Source organism: Nyctereutes procyonoides, unplaced genomic scaffold (genome assembly GCF_905146905.1).
Source record: "Nyctereutes procyonoides isolate TBG_1078 unplaced genomic scaffold, NYPRO_anot_genome, whole genome shotgun sequence".
In the NCBI taxonomy this organism is placed as follows: domain Eukaryota; kingdom Metazoa; phylum Chordata; class Mammalia; order Carnivora; family Canidae; genus Nyctereutes; species Nyctereutes procyonoides.
Window position 1 is genome coordinate 7,131,549 of NW_026575135.1, and position 25,194 is coordinate 7,156,742.

Below are 25,194 nucleotides of genomic sequence, written 5' to 3' on the forward strand. Positions count from 1 at the left end.
CTTTGTCATCTGGCATAAATTCAGACCCCCTCTCTCTAACCAGCACCTCCTGGATTTCAGACTCTTCGTTTCCCAAGATCCCTGGTGTTTCAGCCTCTTGGGACCTACAGTCCCTTGGCATTCTTTCCAATTCTATCTTGACTTCCTTATTCAGCATCAACTCCATAACCTGTCACTTCTCTTATTTGCCACCATCCTAAACGTCCCTTCCCCTACTGTCCATTCACACAACTCTGGCCAAAATGCAACCACGCCCTTCCTGCTCTGCGACACCCGGGGTGTGAGCACGCTTCTGGAGGCAAGACCACAGCAGGCCGACATGCGAACGGACACGATAAAATCTACCACCGGACCCTCGACGCTGCCAGGTGGCCCTTTCACACTTCCGAGGTCAACTCTCTCCCTCGTTCTCCACGTCGGTTTATGCAAAGCCCACAGAAGTTTTGAAAACTTCCCAGCCTTCCCTCCCGCTCGCTCTTAGCAGAAGATCATCACTATTCCTAACGAAAACTGCAGCTAGAAGCACAGAACCCTCAACTTCCTGCCACAAAACAAAACAAAGCAAAACAGAAACTTCCCTTCTTCCTCTAGAAACAAGGGAAAGAGTAGACCTCCCCCATCGGATCCCCCATTGGAGGCCACTTGCTCCCTCCACTTCGGCTCAGGCTTCTGTCCATCCCCCGCTCGGTGGCTTCCACCCTCCCCTCCCAGCTCACTTTAATGCTCCCTTCTCTCACCACGCTGGCCCCTGGCACTCACAAAAGTCCCGTCCATCCTTAGACACAAGAAGTGGCCCCCGTCCACCCAAACCCACACTCCCTCAAGCCCCTATTCTCACTTCACTGCCAAACCACCAACACTCTCTCTTCTCGCTCACTCAAACCCAGGGCACGCGTGCTGGCCGCTTCTGGCCCACCTCCCCCCCAGGGGCAGTGCGGCCCCCAGAGTCATCAGCAACCCTCTTGTCACCAAATCTAACTTGGCTTTGTAATCCTTGTGTCCTTGACCTCTGAGTGCTATTTAGATGCCTCTGTCGACCATGGAGGCTTCTAAAACAAGGAGCTAGTTGGGTGCAAGACTTAGGATTACTAAGGAGATGGGTGAGAGACAGAGGAGGATGGCTCCTAGAGGAGGGCCGCGCACAGTGCTGGGAGGGGGGGCAGAGCTGTCCCTCTCTTGAAAATCGTGCCTGTGGAAGCACAGCACAGACCGATCTAGATTCCAGCCCGAGCTCCACCACGTATCAGTTGCAGGTCTTCGAGTAACTTTCTTAATATGTCTGTGTCTCAGTTTCCTCATCCACAAAGGAAAAATACCACCAGTACCTGCCTCATTGAGTGTGAGGATTAGCTGACAATATATTTAGGGCACGTAGCACAAAATAAACAATGGCTCCTCCAGATAGCGGAACACACAGTCTTAGAAATGATCGAACAGTCAGGCTTTGCCCTAAGTGGGGTGTCTGTTTGAGGTTCTCTCTTTCCCCTTGCCTCTCCCCACCCTCCCCCCAACTCCCTCTCAAATAAATCGATGGATGGATGGATGGAAGGAAGGAAGGAAGGAAGGAAGGAAGGAAGGAAGGAAGGAAGGAAGCGATAGCATAAGGTGTGCTAACTGGCATTTACTAGCACAGAAAGATACCCAACACATGAAATGAATGGGCAGCATGCAAAATACTCATTTTTGTCAATGGCTAGAGACAAACAGTTCAGAAATTTATAAATGATTATTTCTGGCTGGTGAGCTTATAGGTGTTCTTTCATTGTTTCAGCTTCCTTGAGTTTTCTAGTTTCTCTACGATAAGCACACTTCTATAAAATAAAAGGTTTCTATGACCAAAAAGTACAGCACACAGTAAGTGCTCAGTAATTGGCTATTATGATGATGATACTTTCTAGGAGCTTGCAGAGAAAAGACCCAGGATCCGCCTGACCTCAGAAGGCCGGGCTGGCTCCCCAGAAAAGAAAGGCACCCATGACTTAGATTTGGGTGCTTAGATTAGACAGTTCTTTGCCTAGGCTGGCTCTCAGCCCTAGGCTCGTTTTAGCTCAGGCAAAAGCAGCTCTGTACTTTGTCCGGCTTTGGTTATTAGGAATCTGAATCAGGGCTGGAGAGTCAAAGCTCAAAGTAATGAAGTAAGTAATTGTACAACCTCGTCCTGTGATCATTAACTCTGCTAGCGAACCACAGAAGAGTGGGGGTCCCGGGGCAAGATCAGTGTGTGAGGCCCTGTGCTCCTGCTTGTCCTCTTCCCCTCAGCCCTGCACACCACAGGGTGTGGGGCTACATGGGGGTGTGTAGACACGCTTTAATGCGATGTTTGGCAAGAAGGTTCCACGTGCACCACCAAGATATTAAACCTGGTGTCACCACCTGCACAGGGAAGAGCAAAGGACTCTGCTTTGAGATAGGATGGAGAGTAAGAAATGAGACATAATCCCGCAATGGGGTTCACCAATCCTGCGGCATTACAGCCAGGTGAAAATGTGGAATGGGGGGGCACCTGGGTGGCTGAGTGGTCTAGCATCCGCCTTCGGCTCAGGGTGTAATCCTGGGGTCCCTGGATCAAGTCCCACATCGGGCTCCCTGCATGGAGCCTGCTTCTCCCTCTGCCTGTGTCTCTGCCTCTCTCTCTCTCTCTCTCTCTCTCTGTCTCTCATGAATAAATAAATTCAAGAAAGAAAGAAGAGAAAAGAGAAAATATGGAAAGGGAATGTGGAAAAATTCTGACTTCTAGGATATCAACCCCAGGGAGAAGACAGAGAGATAAGAACACCAAGGAAAAAGAGGAAGGAAGGAAAGAGAAGGGGCACGGGAGAGCGAGGTGGCTTATGACTTGGGTAACGGAGGTCCTGTAGGTTTAAAACTGTGGGAGGTCTTTAGAGAGAGAGACAAAACATGAGAGACTCCTAACTCTGGGAAACGAACAAGAGGTAGTGGAAGGGGATGCAGGCGGGGGCACGGGGTGACTGGGTGAGGGGCACTGAGGGGGGCACTTGAAGGGATGAGCACTGGGTGTTACACTCTATGTTGGCAAATCGAACTTCAATAAAAAAATATTTAAAATAAATAAATAAATAAATAAATAAATAAATAAATAAATAAATAAATAAATAAAGCTGCAGGAGGTCGACAGTACGGCAGAGGAACCAAGCAGGGTGGCCGAATGTGAAGGTAGGCAAGCACTGCTGTGCCAGCAAGGCAGTCACCTTGTCCTTCTGCTGTTTAGAGCATAAATTCGAGAAAAACAGGTTTTGCATTTTGCTGACTACAGGGTAAAAAATAAGTTGACCCTGGGGGTGGGAGGGGGCAGAGGTGGAAATAATTCATGGGAATACGTTTATCAACCTAGAACCTCTGAGGATTGGGGAAGATTGTGTGCATGCATGTAGGTGTGCACATATTCACAGACAAGTTCTCAGACGTGAACCAGGTACAGAAACGACAGGGCAAGAAAACCAGAGAAATATCTGAGAAGGACTTAAATGTCCATAGAGAAAAGATACTGTATAATCATTGCATAAAAATTTAGGCAGAGATTGAAAAACTAAACTCTCTGTATGAATATACAAACACGGAAAGGTCTTCAAAAATACTACCTGGGGGACTCAGTGGTTGAGTGTCTACCTTCAGCTCAGTTCATGATCCCGGGGTCCTGGGATCGAGTCCTGCATCAGGCTCCTTGCGAGGAGGCTGCTTCTCCCTCTGCCTATGTCTCTGCCTTTCTCTCTGTGTCTGTCTCTCATGAATAAATAAAATCGTTTAAAAAAAAATACCATAGAGGAGAAGGTTAGAAAACTATTACAGTGAAATCTGAATTATATATATTTTAACTCTATATGTGCATGTGTAAACACACACACACAAAAGAATGGGGGATGCCTGGTGGCTCAGTGGTTGAGCACCTACCTTCAGCCCACGGCGTGATCCTAGAGTCCCAGGATCGAGTCCCACATTAGGCTCCCTGCAGGGAGCCTGCTTCTCCCTCTGCCTATGTCTCTGCATCTTTCTCTGTGTCTCTTTTGAATAAATAAATAAAATCTTAAAAAAAAAAAAATAAAAATAAAATAAAATAAAATAAAAAATAAAAAAAAGAGTGGAAAGGATATATATCAAATTTTAGCAATGGTTGCTTTTGGCAAGTAAGTATGTAGGGCTAAGGAAGATTTGTATTTGGTCTTTATCATCATTTCCTTATTCACAATAAAGTATTTATAATACTTGCATAATTTTTAAAATATAGCATTGTCATCCAACAAAAGATGAAGAAACAAAATTTGAGTGTATTTTATTCTCTGCCCATCTCCCTCAAAGAATTTAGACAAGCATAGAACCCACTAAACTTTGACAGTAAAAAATTAATTTATCTTCTACAATGGAAAAGAGAAAAGGCACAGTAGACGAGAGAGATATTCATAAATGCTTCTCTTAATACCATCCACAAAGGTGCCCTCAATCTATTAAAACTTCTAAAAATATGTAAATCCTTCTTTATCATGTGGCCTGTGATGGACGGGGGAATGCCAACAAACAGGATGGTTTCCTGAATAAAACACTTTCTCTATTCAAAAATATAAAGTGATGACTCCTAGGATAGGTTGAAAGTATAATTCAGTCATGGCTTGCTATAGTGGGAGGCAAATGACTCCATTTTGGGCCTCTTTTTTAACATGTCTTTTTATAATAAATTCAGAATCAAGTAACACAAGTTAGAAGTATACATATGTGTATGTGTGTGTGTGTGTATATACACACACACACACACACAACCAATATATATATATAAAGTGATCATGTGTATTTTCTCCTAAGAGTGTAAATATTGTTACTCTTCTTCTGAATCAGTGATTCTCAACCAGGAATAATGTTGTCCCCCAGGAAATATTTGGCAATTTCTGGAGACATTTTTGGTTGTCTCCATTGATGGTTGGGGAAAGGTACTACTGGCATCTAATGGGTAGAGACCAAAGGTGCTGGGAAACATCCTACAATGCATAGGACCACTCCCCCCATAAAAGAATTATTCAGTCCAAAAAGTCAATCCTGGCATAGATGAGAAACCCTGCTTAAAACTGTAGTGCTATTTAAAATATTGAAAAAATAATTTTCAAAAGTAAAAAATAACACATTATTCTTTTATAAGTAGAATTAGGTTAAAGAATATGGGTTTGAAAATTAAAATGTGAGGTTAACAGTCCTAAACATTCAAATTAGATTTGTGATTACCAACTTTGTAACCATGAGTGAGTTACTTAAAGTTTCTGTTTCAGTTTTCTTATCACTAACATTTTAACTAGAAGATCTACCTTTGAGGGTCACTATGAACATGAATGAAACCAGTCAACCCCAGCACCCTGCCCACTACCCTCGTGGCACATAGCAAGCAGAAAGGCAATAAATCTTCATTCCCAGCCTCCTCTTACTCCCCTCCGCTATGATCTGTTCCAATTATGCCAAATTATAACCATGGTCTTACCAGAGCTCATCCAGAGCTTCAGGATGATACAATGATTCATAAATTTCAAGAGTAAGGTGATATTAACATGCCAAACAGTATCATGACCCAAAATAAGTGAAAATAGAGGGATTAAAGGTTTCATTTCAAAGACTATAGCTATAATTTCTCCTTCATTTTAAAGTCAAATAAATTCACAGAGAATCCTTTTGCTGTGAATACATTTACTCTCTCCAAAAGCCACACACGCCTTTCGGATGAAGGTAAGGAGTCCTACAAAGGGTTGGGAGAAAGCAAGGCGGGAATCATGATGGCAGGTCTCTAATTCATCAAGACCCTTCTACAGGGACAGAAAACAATGAAGGGACCTACTTTGGTGGTGATCCTATAGGTAATGTAGGTCTCCATCGTACACACATGCTTCTTGGGATCATCAACTGTGACGAAGAGATCTCTGGTCTCCCCGTCAATGTCATCATCAAGCTGGAGTCTGTTGAGAAGGGAAGATGAAGAAGCTGGACTCGAAGTACCCGCTGGAGTGCCACCGTTGGGCAAAATGAGATCCTGAAAGAAGAAAAGAGTCACCTTACAAACTGGATGAAAACATATTATCTGGAAACATCCGCAGAAATTGCTCATGTAGCCAAACGAAGAAACACTGCTGAATACAAAGGTACCATTCAAAGGAACCGAGCCTCTCCCTACTAAGTGCTGCTTAAGTGAACAGGTGTCCTGAGACCAAAAGACACAAACTATGGCAAGTGCTCTACACCAAATTCGTGCCGACTCCTCTTGCAGCAAGCATGGGAGAAATGCCCAGAAGCAAACAGTTCAGGGACAGAGAACCTAACAGCCCCCACCCCCATCAGACTTGGACAAAGAATGCCAAGAGCATTCTCTCTCTCTCTCTCTCTCTCTCTCTCTCTCTCTCTCTCTCTCTCTCCCCTCCCTCTCTCTCTCTCCCTCTCTCGGCCTTTCTAAGACCACCACCTGGGCCCAGGTAAACGTTAACAGACTGAACCCTCTTAAATACTTGGTATATTTAGAAACCCAATCAACCATCACAAAGAGACAAGTAAACATTACTTGTGCCTCCTGATAGAAGTTCACACCAGCCGCCTAGAAAATATGTTTGCCAAAAAAACTGGATCTGAATCCTGAACAAATCTCTAGACACGACACCAATTTATAGGAAATACAGAGGCGTGAGGGAGATGCTCAACCATGCTCTAAGGAAGCAATTGACAGAACCCACACTGTGTGAAATTAAAGAGAACCAAAGACCCAGTTTCATCAATAAATAATCTGCGAGGAAAAAAAAAAGATGGAAGGAGAGTCCAAAGATGCAAAGCTAACTGATAAAACTATCAACTGCAGCAGATCCTTGATTAGCATTCTTGATGATAGCCTGTTAGAGACAGATTTTGTGATATTCAGAGAAATGTGAATATTGATCAGTTATTTGACGATATTAAGGCATTATTAGGCAAGTATTATGATTTTACAAAGTCTTCATCTCTTAGGAATATACGCTAAGACATTCATGGATGAAATGATAGGATGTGTGGTATCTGCTTCAAAATAATTAAGGAGGGGATCCCTGGGTGGCGCAGCGGTTTGGCGCCTGCCTTTGGCTCAGGGCGCGATCCTGGAGACCCGGGATCGAATCCCATATCGGGCTCCCGGTGCATGGAGCCTGCTTCTCCCTCTGCCTGTGTCTCTGCCTCTCTCTCTCTCTGTGACTATCATAAATAAATAAATTTTAAAAAATCAAAATAATTAAGAATGGGTAGACGGGGATATAGACGAGACAAGATATGCCCCAAAGTTGATAACTGTTGAAGCCGGTACTTGCAGGTTCATTATACAGTTCCCTTTTTGGTGTGTGTATCTGTAAATCTGTCCATAATATACCAATTATAAAAGTGAGGGAGGGGTGCAAATGCCAGAAAAGGAAGAGAAGGGAAACTTTTAAAATGATGGACCCCTTCCTCTTTAGGCCTTAAGAGGAAGTCAGTTGATTATGTTCCTACAATATCCTGCAATATCCAGTGCAGTCTTAACTTTTTTGTTTTTTTTTAGGTGTAGTAACAGGCAAAGCCCTTGCCTTGCAGGAGATGTGAAGGCATCTGAATATCACCCTGGATTCATCAGGAGGCAAACACAGGGGTACGGCCAGAAAGCGACAGGGCACCGCGGGAAAGGCCCTGGAAACATTCTCGACCCGTGGGTCATCGGATCACAGGCCGGGAGCGCAGAGCTGCTTTCCCTGAATCTTCTCTTCTTGTGTATGGGCTGGATTTGACTTTGCCCCCAGAGAAGAGAACGCGGAGGAAGCGAGGGGTCAACCTAGCAGTCGCATCCGTGAGCTGGGAAGTCGCATCCCGGGACATCTGGGAAGAGGGCTGCGACCAGGCAGAGGCGAGTATGACCTGCAGTCAAGGGCCGTGTCACCTCGGGATGATGGAAAATAAACAGGGCACCTTCCTTCGTCTTTTCTACTGACTGCAGATAATTTAATCCCATAGCATGTTCATGCAATGTCAAAAATATTTTTGTAATTACTGAACAAATGCCGTTTTTGCAGAAGATACTCGTGGGCACAGATCCCCCCCCCACTTCTCCTCAGCCCAGGGCTCAGCTGGGAGGCAAACCCCACGGCAGCTCCTCGTGTGGACACGCCGGCAGCCGGCCCACCCGCCTGCTCTGTCAGCACGCAGACACCACAGGCGGTGCAGTGTCCTAGCCCGGTGGCTGCGCAGCTGGAAGGACATCTCTGGAGCTCTGTGACAACCATCGTGTCTTCCTCATTTCGGTGACTGTTTAAACCCTGACCTCAGGCAAGGTACCGCGCATTGCAGGGACCCACCCTCACTGACATTTCAGCAACACTGGCACACTGGGCCTCAGAGGGGCTCAACCGATGGCTAAACACTGCACAAGAGAAAGAATGAACTCAGAATCTTTAGGCAGATAAGCCAACACGGGCTCTGACAGCAGCTTTCCACCATCTGGCCTAGAAGGATCTTACCAGCCCTGTTTCTCATGGCATCAGTTTCAGAACCCACCATGCTGGTTCGTAACCCCTCCCCTTTGCTTGCAAAGCCACCTTTCCAAGCATCTTACTGGAATTTGCTCCAATGCCCCCTCTTCTGTGAATCCTTCCTTGATTGGCCCCTTGACAGAATTAGTCCATCTTTTCTCCATACTTTGAAAATACTTCCACGGAAGCAGTTTTCACAGTTTTAATCATTTATTTATATATGTAACATCTACAAACACTGCAAGTCCCTAACAACTATGACTGTGCCTTGTTCACCTGTGTGTGGCTATGTGTGTATCCGTGTGTGTGTGTGTGCGTGCACGCGTGTGTTTGCAGGTCTCCCAATAACTCCAAGCCAACTCACCTGACCTTTGCTCTGGGGATCTCTGCCAACAACCCTCCAAAAACAGCCCACACAGAGGTCTGCGATGTCCTGGCCAGACAGGAGGAAGTTAACTTGTTCTCAAGTCAGTTCATGGCAGCAGGGGAGGGGAGGGGAGAGTCAGTCAATCAGATCTTATCTCCCCAAAGATTCTTTCCTCCTGGACTTTGTGACCAGGGAAACACTCGCACCCTTACTATCAGATGTTTCAAAGGGTGTTCTGTAAGCACTAATAGCCAATGATCTGCAAATGTCTACAATTTCCTAAATCTGGGCCCCCGCCAGCTCGGCTTTCCACGGCACGTGGGTACACAACGCTTCCACATTCTTACTTCATCGCAGCTCAGGGTAGCCTTGTGAGGTCAGCAGGACAGATGCTGTCTCTAATGAGCAGGAGGCAGACTCTAAAAGGTCAGGTGTCAGGTGCAAATGAAGCTAACCATTGCAATGCTAAGAGCTCAATCCAGGTTTCAAATTCGGAGTTCAAGGTTCTTATCGAGTGCCTTTTGTGTGACTTTTCCCAAACCAACAATGCCCTGTATCTCCATTATCTGGCCAAAAATCAAAGGATGCCACTCTTGCTCAAAACTCTCAAAGACCTCCAATAGCGTTCACAATGAAATCCCATAACCCATAAGGGCCAGGGTGACTTCATCATTCTCCCTGACCTCATCCTTGACATTTGCCCGCTAGCTCCTCCTGCTCCAGATGCACAGGTCTTGGCTCACTTAGACCTTAGGGCTTCCGTACTTGCTGCCCACTCCACCTGGGTCACTCCTCGCCCCTCACACGCCCATGTGGCTGGCTCCTCTCTTCAAATGGGTTTCTGCTCAAATGACTCCTACTCAGAAAGGCCTCCTCAGCCCACAAAATCTAAAAATATCCCTGCACCTCTCTATCACTTTCCAGCCCCTTCCCTGGCTTTATTTTAGTCACAGACTATCACTCTCTGAAAATGTATTATGTTTGACTGATTGTCTGGCAAGAGCAGAGACTGTGTCTTATTCACTCCTCTATCCTCTGGCACATAGTAGGTATTCAATAAGTATATGATAAATGAATGAGTCTTAGAAAATGATCCAACTCAACCCCTTGCCAATAGAAGTTACTCAATAAATGTCTGTTGAATGACAAGGAAACTGAGCCTAGCAATGACTGGGCAGTTCTAAAGCCCAGTTTCACTATTTACAAGCAGTGTGACTTCAGCAAGTTTCTTAATCTCTCCACACCTTAGTTTCCTTATTTATAAAATGGGTATAATGGGATTGAATTAGTATATGGAAGCAATTGAAACAGTGCCTGGAGTAGAGTGGGTGCTACACCACTATTAACAGACTCAAAAAAAAAAAAAAAGGTGAAATCAACTCATCTGCAACTATTCTTGCATCCCCCTAGAGACTATGATGGGGCTGGGTTCACAGCAGATACTTAATATATGCTGCTGAAGATAAAAACTGTATTAAGAGTCATAGTCTGGTGCTTCAAATACACTTGCCTTAATCATTTTACTGTGGCTACAGTGCCCCTTGGGAAAATTACAACTACACAGTTAATAAATAAATGAAAACTCCTCATTGTTTCAAAATATCAATTCTCACTTATGCAGGCTTCGGTTATAAGTGAATTTCTTCTCTATCCCCACCTCCACGCCTTTCTACTTAGGAATAGAAACACATACATAAGCTGCTTCAGAAACCCCTCTGGTTCAAAGAATTTCAGTTATAAGACCTACCATTGTAGTCAACCAGCCACGAGATAGATTATTAAATTAACATAAGTCACTGGTGAAACTCTGTATTACATTATACATAAGGTTTATGAAAAGAAAGTGATATACATTAGGAGGCAATATGGATTTAATTTTTTAAGTCATGCTTAGGGAAAAAAAAAGACAAATCAAGAAACAGACTCTCAACTATAGAGAACAAACTGATGCTCACCAGAGGGGAGGGGCGTGGGGGGATGGGTGAAATAGATGATGATTAAGGAAGGCACTTATGATGAGCACTGGGTGACTAAAATAAAAACTTAAAGAAAAAAAAAAGGTCATGCTTAAATGCCCTAACTTCCCTTTTCGATACTATTAGAGGAATATAGGGGCAGCCCGGGTGGCTCAGCGGTTTAGCATCGCCTTCGGCCCAGGTCGTGGTCCTGGAGACCCGGGATCGGGTCCCACGTCAGGCACCCTGCATAGAGCCTGCTTCTCCCCCTGCCTGTGTCTCTACCTCTCTCTCTCTGTGTGTGTGTCTCTCTCATGAATAAATGAAATTTTTAAAAAAAGAAATAAGAGGAATATGGGCAACATGATGATCTAGTTTCAAAAGAGCTTGACATAAGGCATCCTTATACTGAAGGGGAGGAGGCACATATGTACCTGACTTGTGTCCATTTACCTCCCTCCTGCCAAGCACACAGGAGATGCATGAAGAATGACTATGCCTTACACAAACTGAACCGAACACTCTTGATTGCTGACTTTGTTGTAAGGTTGAATTCAAGCCTACTTTAGAGAACACATTCAAAGGGAAAATCCCAAAAATGTTCTGTTCAAAGATGCTTCATAACAGAGCAAAGAACGCAGAGTGAATCCTGGAAAAATCCCAAGGGCTAAATAACCAGGAAATGATCATGTTTACAGTAATAGGAATGTTACACACTCATTTAAACATTACAAATCTAGACTCCTAGATAAACTCCCTGAGCTGGGCACACGCACCTTTGCTTTCTCCTTCTTTCCATTCTCAAATACTAACTTAACAACCTAGAGAATGGAAAAGAAAGAGCAATGGGGAAAAAAAGAAAAAGCCAAGCAGTGACCGGAATCAGACTAGATTGGAAATCAGGCAAGAATGCCATCCAAATGCCAACACCCAACACTTCCAAAAGTTTTCTACTGGATATAATTGGGACACAAGTGAGGATAGAACTAGGAGGTACCTTTAACCCATGTCCCTGAGGTCACTTGAGGTTATCAAGGTTACCAAAGAAGTAGGAAAGGCCCTGAACCCCTCATGTATACTCTAAAATAAGAGTGAAATCTTCTGGGAAGATCAGGGAGTGAAGGGCAAAGAAGGACCATTAGAGTGGCTGGGTGCTGTGGGCAAAGGGAGGTCATGCACAGACATATAGGCCATGTGAGGACCACCAGTAGAGGGGGGGTCTGCCCACATGGCCTCCTCTCGCCATGAGGGGTAGAGATGCAAAAGCAAGACATAGGTCAAAGGAACCTGAAGGCAACTGGTCAGCTACCCTGGGAAGGTCCACTGAGCACAAGGCAGGCAAGACAGCAAACTGAAGGAGCTAGGCTCTACTGCGATGGGGAGAAAACCCAAAACAAGAAGGAAGCCAGGCTATGCTGAGAGAAAGCCAACTACCAGAGAGAAATGAGGCCAAGTTTTCCTGAGCAACTAACCAGGACCCTGGATTTCTTCCTTCTGACTCTTTTTCCCACTGACAGATCACTCAACTCATCTATCAACTGATTATTCAATTAAGATCCAAGAAGACAATTCTAGCATCATGGAGAAACAGAGGGGATCCAATAATTCACTTGTTCTGATCGGAGGCAAATGGCAGGCCTGCATTATGTCATCAGACACAAGAACACCTAAAATATACCTAGCCTATGTTAGCCTCTTCATTCAGATTCAAGAAGACCAAAACACGAAGAAAGTAGCACAGTCCTCAAGAGCAGATAAATATATTTGAGAAAGATTTATTCCATGAAATAGAACACTTTAGGCCACATCTACTTTGTGCTCCGTTTTAAAAAGAAAATGTCCAAACTGCAAGAGGGAATACAAAAGTTAAAGTATAAACCGAAAATGGAAAAGAGTAAAAATTACAAGCCAAACCAGAATATATTTCTTCTAAAAGATGTATCAGATAAAGCAAAACTTAGGAAACCTGATCAATACAGAAGGGGAGGGAGGGAGGAGAGTAGGTAATAACTATTTAAATCTTACTTCTATACATGATTATGAATTATAAGGATATGCTATGAATATGCCATTAAACTTGTAAGTCTGTATGAGATGAATGCCTTTCTAGGAAAATACACAGCCAAAATGAAATTTAGTTGGGGTGGAAAATCTAAATAAATAACCACAGAACTGTTGTCAGAGAACTTTTACTGAAAGGTAAGCTAAGCCCCATGGTTGTACAGCTGAGTTCCACTGAATCTCAAGGATGAAGTTCTGTTTTATTCAAATACTCTAAGACATATACTTTTAAAAATGGAGAAACCTTTTAAGCCAAATATAGGTATTAACTATATCTGATATCAAAATATTAGGACAGAAAAGGAAATTAGATATAAGCATAAACACTGTCAATAAATTAACATCAAGTGGTACATTAAGCAAATTTTTAAAAAGAAGAATATACCAGGATCAAGTCAAATATGTTCAAGGAAATCAAGAATAATTTAATGTTAGAAAATGTATTAACAATTCATTACGTTAACTGACTATATAATTATTGTTGGATATAATGTCATGTACAATACCAAAATGCGTTTTGGTATTCATTGGTAATGAATTATTATCAGCCATTCCATTAAAATCTCTAAGTAAAATTAAGAAATAAAAGTGAAGTTCCTAAGGGGCGCCTGGGTGGCTCAACTGGTTGAGCATCCGACTCTTGGTTTTGACTCAGGTCATGATCTCAGGGTCATGAGATTGAGCCCTGTGTCAGGCTCCACTCCCAGCACAGCATCTGCCTGAGATTCTCTCCCTCTTCCCCTGCCTCTCCCCCTCCTTTTTTTCAAATAAATTAATTTTTTTAAATCTTAAAAAAAGAGTAAAGTTCCTAGGAAGTAAAACTTCTTTGCAGTTGCATTTCTATACACTGATAATGCAGTAGCAGAAAGAAAAACTAAGGAAACAATCCCATTTACAATTGCACCAAAAATAATAAAATAACCTAAGAATAAACTTAATCAAGGAGGCAAAAAAAGATTTGTACTCTGAAAACTGTAAAACATTGATGAAAGAAATTGAAGATGACACAAATGGAAAAATATTCCATGCTCAGGGATCGGGAGAACAAATATTGTCAAAATGCCCATACTATCCAAAGCAACCTACAGATTTAATACAATTCCTATCAAAATACCAGCAGTATTTTCGGACAACTAGAATGAATAATCCTGAAATTTGCATGGAACCACGAAGACCCCAAATAGTCAAATCATTCTCGAAGAAGAACAAAACTGGAGGTATAATAATCCCAAATTTCAAGATGTATAACAAAGCCATAGTCATCAAAACAGTATGTAATAAAATATATACACATCATAATATAAAATATTATAATATTTTATATTATAAAATATATACACAATAATAAATAATATACACATCAATGTAATAAAATATACACATCAATGGATCAGAATAAATAACCCAGAAATAAACCCACAATTATGGGATCCCTGGGTGGCGCAGTGGTTTGGCGCCTGCCTTTGGCCCGGGGCGTGATCCTGGAGACCCGGGATCGCATCCCACGTCGGACTCACGTCGGAGCCTGCTTCTCCCTCCGCCTGTGTCTCTGCCTCTCTCTCTCTCTCTCTCTCTCTCTCTCTCTCTGTGACTATCATAAAAATAAATAAATAAATAAATAAATAAATAAATAAACCCACAATTATATAGTCAATTTATCTACAACAAAGGAGGTAAGAATATGCAATGGGGAAAAAGTCTCTTCAACAAATGGTGTTGGAAAAACTGGACAGCTACATGCAAAAAGAACAAAACTGGACCACTTTCTTACACCATACATGAAAATAAACTCAAAGTGGTTTAATTTGAGACCCCAAACCATAAATTTCCTAGAAGAAAACAGGCAGTATTCTCTTTGACATCAGTCATAGAACCATTTTTCTAGATATGTCTCCTTTGTCAAGGGAACCAAAAGTGAAATTAAACTATTGGGACTACACCAAAATAAAAAACTTTTGCACAGCAAAAGACACCATCAAGAAAAGAAAAAGACAACCCACCAAATGGGAGAAGATATTTGGAAATGATATATCGGATAAGGTTTTAATATCCAAAATATACAACAAACCTATACAAATCAACGCCAAAAATAATAATGACAGCAATAATCCAATTTAAAAATAGGCAGAAGACATGAACAGACATAGCTCCAGAGAAGATATCCAGATGGCCAACAGACACCTGAAAAGATGTTCAACATCACTCATCATCAGGGAAATGAAATATTTTAGAGTTTATATCAGAAAACATCAACCATGAACCTTGAAAACATTATGTGTAAGAAGCCAGACATCAAGGGCCACATGTATCACTCCAATCATAGGAAATGTCCAGAACAGGCAAATTTATAGAGACAGAAAACTGATCTTTGGTTGCCAGGGGCTTGAGGGGAGGGAGAACAGGGAGTGAATGCTTATGGAATGTGGGGCTTCTTTTGGGGAGTGACAAAAACATTCTGGAATTGGACAGTAATGATATGTGCACAGTGCTGTGAACATACTAAAAACCACTCAACTGTCTCCTTTCAAATGGTAATTTTAGGGTTTGTGAATTAGATCTCAATAATTTTTTTTTCAAAAAAGCAGCAAACAATGTGAAACATTAAAGGCCTGTCTACCAAACTCAGAAACAAGATCCTGATACCTAATATCACCCCCTTATCCAAATTGTTCCGGAAGATTCTAGCTAATGCAATGATGTACTTACAGTAGAGCTCCATGCACTGGGGAGTCAAGAAGAATACTGGAAGCCATGCAGTGACCCACCACATCACTCCCCGGCAAGAGGTCCATCCCCACCCCCCCCCAAGATTATCTCAAATTGTAATAATACGCATCATAGGGAGAAAACATATATAAAACATTTTAAAATGGTCAATCTGAATTGATGTAAAGTACTTAACTAAATAATGTTCAGTGACAAAGGACACAAACTACACGGGGGACGGCATTGTCATCTGCAGTTATTAACTTCCTTCAAGAGGATTATACATTCTCATCACTGCCAAGTGACTCCCCACCAAAGGGCACATCCCCCTCACATCCCCTGCCTTTTGGCTTGGCCATGTGACTTGCTCTGGCCAGTGGCACATGAGCGAATGTGACACACACACTAGATGGAGCAGACAGTGTTAGAACCACTGCAGGTTTTCACCAGCTCTCTTGTTCTCTCGCTCCTCTGCCTGGAAACTGGCACGTCCCAACGGGGGCTGCTCCTTCAGAATGGAGTACTTGTGGACACGAGCCATAGCGACTGACTCATAGCTGCTGACACACACCGTGACCTAGAAATTAATGTTTGCTTCAAACCTTTGAATTTTTGGAGTTATTACCACAGCAACGCTGGCTAATACATATAATTATTAAAATACCTATATAATTTTTTAAATTTAGATAGGAAACAGTGATATAAACAATACGAAACTTTAAGCTAGAGAAATTTATCTTTTTTTTTTCTTGTAGAGTTATTCAAATGCATCTTAACTATATTTCCTAGGTTCAGGACTCTACCTGCTTATTAGTAGGAAGCTCAATCCTCCTTCTTTCCTACTTCTGCTCTGGAAACCCTATCACAAATATTCTCCAAAGCCTCCAAGGTTGCTTGCACGAGTATCTCCACGTCCCCAAGACTCACCAGCCTGTGGTTTCTAGGTTAGTATCTTCCCTGAACATCTTACCTTCTCGTACTTTGGATTCTGGACCATTTCTTATGAGGTAGACTCTTCTTTGACATGAGTTAAGAACCCACTTGTTTCAAAGTTTTACTTGCAGTCTAATAAAGTTGTTTAGAAACTGAAACTATTTCCCTATTTTCTCTTGGAAAACCGGTCCTTCGAGTAAAATCCACCTACTGGCTTGATGCAAAAGAAGACCTCACAAGAGCACAAACCAAGTCAAAATGAAGGGGCCTAAGTCTACATTCTTTGGCTAAGATTCCAATGTCTGTTACTGGCTTTTCCTAAGAATCTCCGGACTAGCAGCCCCTTCACCAGACATTCTTGTGATTCTTGGGAGCAAAGATTTTTCCTCCCGTTCTCAGATGAATTTAAACATGATCTCTTTTCCTTCCTTCTAAAGGAGGCTATTCTCTGTTTCAGCCACATACTGAGCACCTAATGCACATTAGCCCAGATGCTACTGGGAGCTACCAAACAGAAAAAGAGATATCAAACGAAAGTGCTACCAATTGCTTTAAAACAGTATTCAAGGAAGGCAACCTCACTGGGCATATAGGCATAAAAACCTCTACAATGCAATGCAATATGGGTTGTGATGGAGCTCCACGCAAAGTGAAGAAAGGGAGTAAAGGATGCTGGGACAACTTGGGAACAACGACTGAATCTGCCAATGGGAAAAACAAGGCTGTGGGAGAGCTTGGCATGGACGTTCCAGGCTGAGAAATTATAAGGAGAGGTACTTACAGAAGCTCATCCCTAACTAATGATCATTAAGACTCATGGCACAGAGACTCTGCCCCAAGACTGGTCAGGTGTGTGCAGGCCATCTGGAGGACTCAGAAGCCCAGGCAGACAGCTTTCCAAAAACACAGATTAAACCTCCCTCAAAGAGTGCATATTCAAAGAAAATGTGACTCTACCTTAAAAAAAAAAAAAAAAACTGCTTTCTTTCCCCCCCACCTGTCAATGGAAAGCTAAGTGATGGCATGCCTCCACTGACATTTTTACACGAAAATCACACAAGGGTCTGGGGCATTAAAGCCCCTCAGAGACCACCCAAGTTGTCTATGTCAGAAAGAAGGCTTAGAAGTGACATGCATAAGTCGAGCAGAAATGTGAGGAATTCAGGTCTTTGGTCTCTATTCTAAAGCTGCGCTACATTACTTCGATGATGCTCCTCCACGGAGGTGAGTGATGTAGAAGACAAGCAGAAAACAGACCGATTGAGAAAATCTTACATTATGATTGGTAATCAACAGAGGATAAGTGAAGTTTCATAAAGATCAGAAAGTTAACCTAGTGTGGACACTCCATCTAAGGTCCTCCTCTCTATGCTCTTCCTACCCTAACCCACTCCATCCACTCTGATCTGTAACAAAGGAAGCAAAGAAGGGAGATGCAGGCTTAAGAGTCCAAGTGCCTGGGCTTGAAGTCTGGCTTTGCCCCTCGCCGGGCCTCGGGTAGGGCACCCAATCTCTCTGAGCCCCCATTTTTCCATCTAGGACACAGAGGGTATACGGATTAAATAAAACACATAATGTGCCTAGTAGAATCCCTTAATAAATGTTAGTTCTTTCCCACCCTTCACCTAATACCTTGTAACTGTACCATTCATTCATCTTACAAAGCCTGGTTCTGGGGCACCCGGCTGGCTCAGTCAGTGGAGCATTGTGACTCTTGATTCTCAAGGTTCTGGGTTCAAGTCCCACACTGTATGTAGAGATTACTTAAAAATAAAATCTTAAAAAAATAGGTTCTAAATTTCATGTTTTTGTGCTATCATCTGACACAGTACTAAGTATATGGAATGTACCTCCATATTCAATAAAAACAAGTTTAAAGAAGGGGCATTTCTGGTTTTCAGAACAAGGACCTGGATGAAACAGTATACTATACAAAGTGGAATATGTACTAAGTGACTTGTTGATTAATCATCATCTCAGACCAAATATTTTCAAAGGCAACAATCATTCAAATGAGAACAGAATAAGGCAGGACTCAACTACCAATAGCAAGTGCCAAGGGGCTACTGTGGAGTCCAGGCCTAAGGCCTACATCACTTGGCTATGCTTAAAAAACCTTGCGCCTTGGGGCACCTGGCTGGCTCAGTTGATGGAACATGCAACTCTTGATCTTGGGATTGTGGGTTCAAGCTCCACATCGGGTGTAGAGATTACTTAAAAAATACAATCCTTAGGGGTACCTCATCAGTTAAGCATCCAACTCTTGATTTTGGCTCAGGTCATAACCTCATGGGTTGTGAGATCAAGCCCCATACTGGGCTCCACCCTGAGCATGGAGCCTGCTTAAGAGTCTCTTGTTTCCCTCTCCCTTCCTCCGCCTCACTCCCTCTCTAAAAAATAAACAATTAAAATAAAAACTTTAAAAAAAACGCCTTACACATTTAGTAAGACTATAAGTGTCCTTGCCTTAAAAATTAAAGTTCACCATTCCTCTATAGCAGGGACTCTTTTGCAGAAATCCAGAAGCCCCTCATGCCAAAAATTATGTGCAAATTTTGTGTGTGCATGTGAGGATTTGAATCTTCCTTCAGAGAGAAACTACCATTTTTAGAGTCCCAAAAATACCCATGGGGAAATAAGTGAAACACTGTAGGTTCTAAACTCTCTAAATTAAAAAGAGGAAACAGAAGTACATTTCCACTTTTATGAGCTCCCTGAGTTCAAACTGCCCTCTTACAGGGTCCTGTGACATATACAACCTACCTGTGAAGGGAAGAATGTTCTTAAACTCCGAACCCAAAACTAAAACCAACCGGAGATGAGAATTTGTTGAATTAGGAAGAAATATGTGACTATATTCAAATAGGTCACACTTGGTGAAAAAAAGTTTTTTCATTTTTTTTTCTCCTTGTACAGGATGTATGCATGTATGTACAGTGTTCTCCCAATACCACTCTTGTTGGCATTAAGCACTGTTGTGTTGATTCAAGAATCTGCATCTTACCACAAAGGAGCTAAAAAATGTTTTTCCTCCTCCCTGCCCCCCAAAAAGAAAATTTTCTGTGGAACTCTTCAAAGCCTGAGACAAAGCTTCCCCCACAGCGTCCTTGTGAGAAGCCTGAAGTGTGCCCGGCTCTCACCCCAAAGTGCAAATGCATTTCCAGGCTTGAGATCCGCCTGGCTACCTGGTTGCTCCAGATCTAATTCCCACATTCCTACAGACGTGACTCAGACTGCATGTGGAGGATTTCTTTTTATTCTCAAGGCTAACTGATTCACTGGCAAAGACAAAGGCAGCTGACGACCAAGAGTCTGACCATAGTCCAAACAGTAAAAGCAGCAGCAGGAATAGGACATTCTAAAGCAAAACAGCCCAAACGAGTTTTTGCAAGTAGCCAGACAAGGAAAGTAGAAAAAAAGACAAGAAGGAGGGACACACAGGAAAGGGGCTCTAACCCTGGTCAGTCTGGCCCTCGGGACATTCTGAGCGCAGAGGCAGAAATAGGCCCTGCGAACACAGGCAAGTGGAAGGATTTCAGACCAGACCCAGGCAGCAGAGGGACAGAAACAGAGGAAGGGAAAAAAGTCAAGGAATGAAAAAAAAAAATCTTACAACCTTATCTGCCTATAAACTAGGAGGTGGCTCCCCCGTGGCAGCGTGGCAGTGGCTATGGGATACCCACCTGTGGGAAGGATCCGAGGCTTGTCATGAAGCCTACATACCAGATCGAGAAACAGCAAGGATTTCTCAAGGTGTCTTTATTTACCCTTCACAGATGCTAGAGAAGAACATCAACTGTCCAAAGTGAAGATTATGTTGTTGTTGTTGTTGTTGTTGTTGTTGTTGCTGCTGTTGGTAAGACTGCTGGCCGGGGAAGCTGATGGGGTAAGGGAGAGCTATCTTCGAAGTAGGTAGAGCTGCTGTTTGACAAAACCTAGCTAAAGACTATATTCCTCTCACATACATCATTAATGTTTTAAGCATCTTCAAGTGGTAAAAAACAAAAACAAAAAAGTGATTGTCTCTATGAGACAGACGGTGGAGGGAATGGGACAAAATAATTATTACTTTCTATTTATTCTATCGACCAAAAGAGAGATGTTTTCCAACACAGGGCCGAGTGAAGTAGCCTAATTACCAGGGTGCTCGACTCCTCCAAACCGCGAATTAGAGGCGCGGGAAGAAAAGCCACTCATTCATGCATCTGGCCCGACACACTCGGGGCCTCGCGGGCGCCAGGGGCTCTTCTGGGGGGGGGGCGGCAAGGGATTCACACGCGGGGTCGGGGTGCGCAGGGACCAGGACAGTCGGCCCCAGGGGACGAGGTGGTGGGCGCAGGGGCCAGGGGAGAGGGGGCCAGGGGCGAGGGGCACAGGTGCAAGGGGACAGCAGCGAGGGGCACAGGGCAAGGGGGGCCAGGGGAGAGGGGGCCAGGGGTGAGGGGGACAGCAGGCAAGAGGGACAGGGGCGAGGGGGACAGGGGCGAGGGGGACAGGGGTGAGGGGGACAGCGGCGAGGGGCACAGGGGCGAGGGGCACAGCGGCTGCAGCGCCTGGAGAGCGTGGGCGACGCGGCCGCTCAGGAGGACCTGGGAGGGGACAGTTGCCACCTCCGACCCCCGCTCTCCCAAGGGCTCTGCGGCCACAGAAAACCGCTCTACTTCAGCCACGCGCGGCCAAGTGGGACGACGCCCCGTGCAGGTGGGAGCGTGTGTGCTCGGGCAGCTGCGGGGGGAGCCCCTTGGTGGGGGAGCAGCTGCCCTGGCGTGGAGCGCTGCACCGGCGACACTGCCCGGTGCGCAGCACAGACACACAGCTGGGGCCACCGCCGGAGGGGCGGGGACGATGGGAGCCGTGGGGGGGCGGGGCGGACGGCAGGAAATGGGGCCTTCGAGGCAGGGGGGTCCGGACTCTGAGGGCTCTTAAGTAACAGGCTTAAGCACTTGTGTGCGCTGTAGGCTGAGGCCCAGCTCTTCAGCAGGAAAGGGGGCCACGGAGTGTTTTAAAAAAAAAAAAAAAGACCTCAGAAAAAGCACACAGGGCAGACAAGAAGGGAAAGAATTAACAGGTCAGGAGTTCGGGGCTACAGTCATTGTCCAGACACACTCCCTTCTGAATCGCACCTGAAGCAGGCAGCAGATGCCAAGGAAAGGGAAGGGAAGGACAGGGGAGGAGTGTCACCAACACCAAGGTCGGATGGCCTGAGACACTCTGAGGGATGTGTTTCCCAGGCAGAAGAAACAATGTGGCCACACCGGGTCATGTTTCAAACACAGCGAAATTACAGAAGATCAGAAATTGCTGCAGTTCTAGCAAAATCAAGTAAACCCAAGTTCAACAGCCCCATGCGCTGCCCTTAAGTCCACGGAGCCCATCCTTAGGACAAGAAGGCAGGTCCCATCAAAACGACTGTGTTCAGCAAAGACTTCGACCAAGGTCACCAGGTACCTGACGTTCTTACCCATGTGGGAGCTGCTTCCCTGGGTGGATTCCCATCCAGGTCACCTTCAGTCACTTGCTTCGGTGATACCAGACCCAAGGCCGTTTGCCTCTGTCACAAGCCAGCACCTCTCACTGCAGGGACTCCCCTGGGGAACCTTATACCACAGTCCACTTAAGGAGACCAGAAGGACAAACAGCCCACAAGCTGTCGTCACTGCCTGGCTCAGATACCTGGCCAGAGGGTGCTTCTTGGGTCACCTGAACCCACTCTAGGCAAAGAGCAAAAGATGGCCAGTTGAGCCCCCTGCAAGCCTGGGCTAGGAGGTGACTCAGAAACATAACACAACCCCCAAAAAGAAACCCAGTTCTTAGGGCTAAGAAAGATTCCAGGACTTGGAGACAAAATCCATACTCTTCTCAGCCATCCTCACATACACCTGTAAGTCAAGGGGAGGGAAGGTAAAGAAATGAAATGTCTTAAGCTCATACTCTCACCAGGCACTCTGCAAGCTTTAGACATTATATCTTATTTAGCCCCTAAAATAACTCAGGGGTGAGGGGGAAGGAGAGGGAGGTGAGCTTTACTAACCCTGTTTTCCTACTAAGAGAACAGGCCCAGGGAGGTTAGAGGGTGGGCCCAAGGTCACTCAGCCAGGAACAAGCAGAGGTACAGCCCCCCCAGGAGTCCAGAGCAGAGGCTAACAGCCCTCCACTACCTGCCCCCTCGTCACAGATTTCATTCAACAGGCACCTCCGGGACCAGAGACCCCCACTACCACCACACACATCTCTGCATCTGTACCAGCACCAGGGCGGTAAGCTATCCTTCAGAAGTGTTTCTTAAAAATATAATTCCTGATCCACCAGTGTCAGAGAAATAAATGAAGCCACTTCTCTCAAAGGATTTTAAGAGCCAGCCAGCTCCAGAGAGATCCAACATAAAGGACCAAAGCCCATTAACAAACAGCTCCATTTGGCTGTCAGCAATCCCCACGGGCTCCAGAAAAATAAAACAGGACCCTACCATAGTGTCTGCACTTAGAACTAGACCTGGGCGATTAGATACCATTGTGCACGGACACGTCTGGCTTGAACACTGAGTGCTAATGCAGAGAGAAAGGGCTTCTCATCCCCAGAGAACTCCCGGGGAACATATATCCTGCCCAAAGGCTTGATGATTCACCCTGTCATTCCTGACCGAACAGATCTGACTTAACACACGGCAACTACAGAACACAGGTTGTTCAATTAATGCTGGTGGAGAAGTTAGTTAACCATGTAGAAAACAATTAAGTTATGTCCTTTGCTCATACCACCTGCAAAAATAAATATCAAGAATAAACATCAAACAAGCAGTAATACAGGACAATTTATATCAGCCTCAGAAAATATTTTTTTTTATAAAGGACAAGAGAGTAAATATTTCCAGCTTTGCAAGCCATAGTTTCTGTTGCTGTCTCTCGAGTCTGCTATCGCAGTGCAAAAGCAGCCATAGGCAGGAGCTACATTCTGGTAAAATTTTATTTTGATGCGGAAATTTGAATTTCAGGAGTTTTCAGGCCTCATGAAATACATAAATCTTCTCTTTCCCCCCAGCCATTTAAAAATGTAAAAACAGGGGTGCCTGGGTGGCTTAGTTGGTTAAGCATCTTCTTTTGGCTCAGGTCATGATACCAGGGATCAAGCCCCACACCAGGCTTCCTGCTCAGCAGGTGTCTGCTTCTTGCTCTCCTTCTGCCCCTCCCCCCCCAAATAAATAAGTAAAATCTTTATTTAAAATGTAAAAACAGGGATCCCTGGGTGGCGCAGCGGTTTGGCACCTGCCTTTGGCCCAGGGCGCAATCCTGGAGACCTAGGATCGAATCCCACATCGGGCTCCCGGTGCATGGAGCCTGCTTCTCCCTCTGCCTGTGTCTCTGCCTCTCTCTCTGTGTGACTATCATAAATAAAAAAAATTAAAAAATTAAAAATTAAAAAAAAATAAAATGTAAAAACAACTTTTAAGACCACTGGTGTCAGGGGTGAGAGTTGGGGGGGAGGGGGAGGGTGCGCATGGCTATAAAAGGAGAGCAGGGCAGAGCCTCCTAGTAATGAACCAGTCTGTATCCTGACTGTGGCCGTGCTGAAACTCCGGGACACCTGCACCCCGATGTTTCTAGCAGCAATGTCCACAATAGCCAAACTGTGGAAGGAGCCTCGGTGTCCATCGAAAGATGAATGGATAAAGAAGATGTGGTCTATGTATACAATGGAATATTACTCAGCCATTAGAAATGACAAATATTCACCATTTGCTTCAACGTGGATGGAACTGGAGGGTATTATGCTGAGTGAAATAAGTCAATCAGAGAAGGACAAACATTATATGTTCTCATTCATTTGGGGAATATAAATAATAGTGAAAGGGAATAGAAGGGAAGGGAGAAGAAGTAGGTGGGAAATATCAGAAAGGGAGACAGAACATAAAGACTCCTAACTCTGGGAAGCGAACTGGGGGTGGTGGAAGGGGAGGAGGGCGGGGGGTGGGGGTGAATGGGTGACGGGCACTGAGGGGGGCACTCGATGGGATGAGCACTGGGTGTTATGCTATATGTTGGCAAATTGAACGTCAGTAAAAAAAAAAAATATCTACATATGTGACAGAAGTGCACAGAACTAAATGCCCACAGGCACCCATACACGAACGAGTGCATGTAAAAGTGATGAAATCTGAATGAGTTCTGTGGGTTACATCAATTTCAATTTCCTGGTATTGCTAAGATATTATACCATTGGAGGAAACTGGGTAAAGGGCACCTGGGACCTCCTACGCATTTTTAGTAATTTTCCATGAGTCTATACTTCAAAATAAAAAGTAAAAAAAAAAATCTTAGTTCATGGACTGTACAAAAACAGGTGGCTGGTCAGATTTTACCTCTTGGCCTTAGTTTGAGGATTCTTTTTTTTTTTTAATTTTCTTTTTTTTTTTTTATTTATGATAGTCACAGAGAGAGAGAGAGAGGCAGAGACACAGGCAGAGGGAGAAGCAGGCTCCATGCACCGGGAGCCCAATGTGGGACTCAATCCCGGGTCTCCAGGATCGCGCCCTGGGCCAAAGGCAGGCGCCAAACCGCTGCGCCACCCAGGGATCCCGAGGATTCTTGATTTACATGAAGAGTACATATAATCCTGTACTTGGGAAGAGCTTTCTAAACCCAAAACCAAAGCAGAGTCCATAAAGGAAAAGACTAAA

The 25,194-nt window shown here is 44.3% G+C and overlaps 1 protein-coding gene across 2 annotated transcripts in view; it reads right to left on the reverse strand.

Moving 5' to 3' along the window:
* SNX30 (sorting nexin family member 30) overlaps nt 1-25,194 on the reverse strand; it is a 107,992-nt gene that overhangs the window by 55,882 nt on the left and 26,916 nt on the right. For both annotated transcript variants that reach the window (XM_055302247.1, XM_055302248.1), the window contains exon 2: nt 5,828-6,019. In XM_055302247.1, coding sequence (XP_055158222.1) covers nt 5,828-6,019 — 192 coding nt within the window. The remainder of the gene's footprint in view (nt 1-5,827; nt 6,020-25,194) is intronic.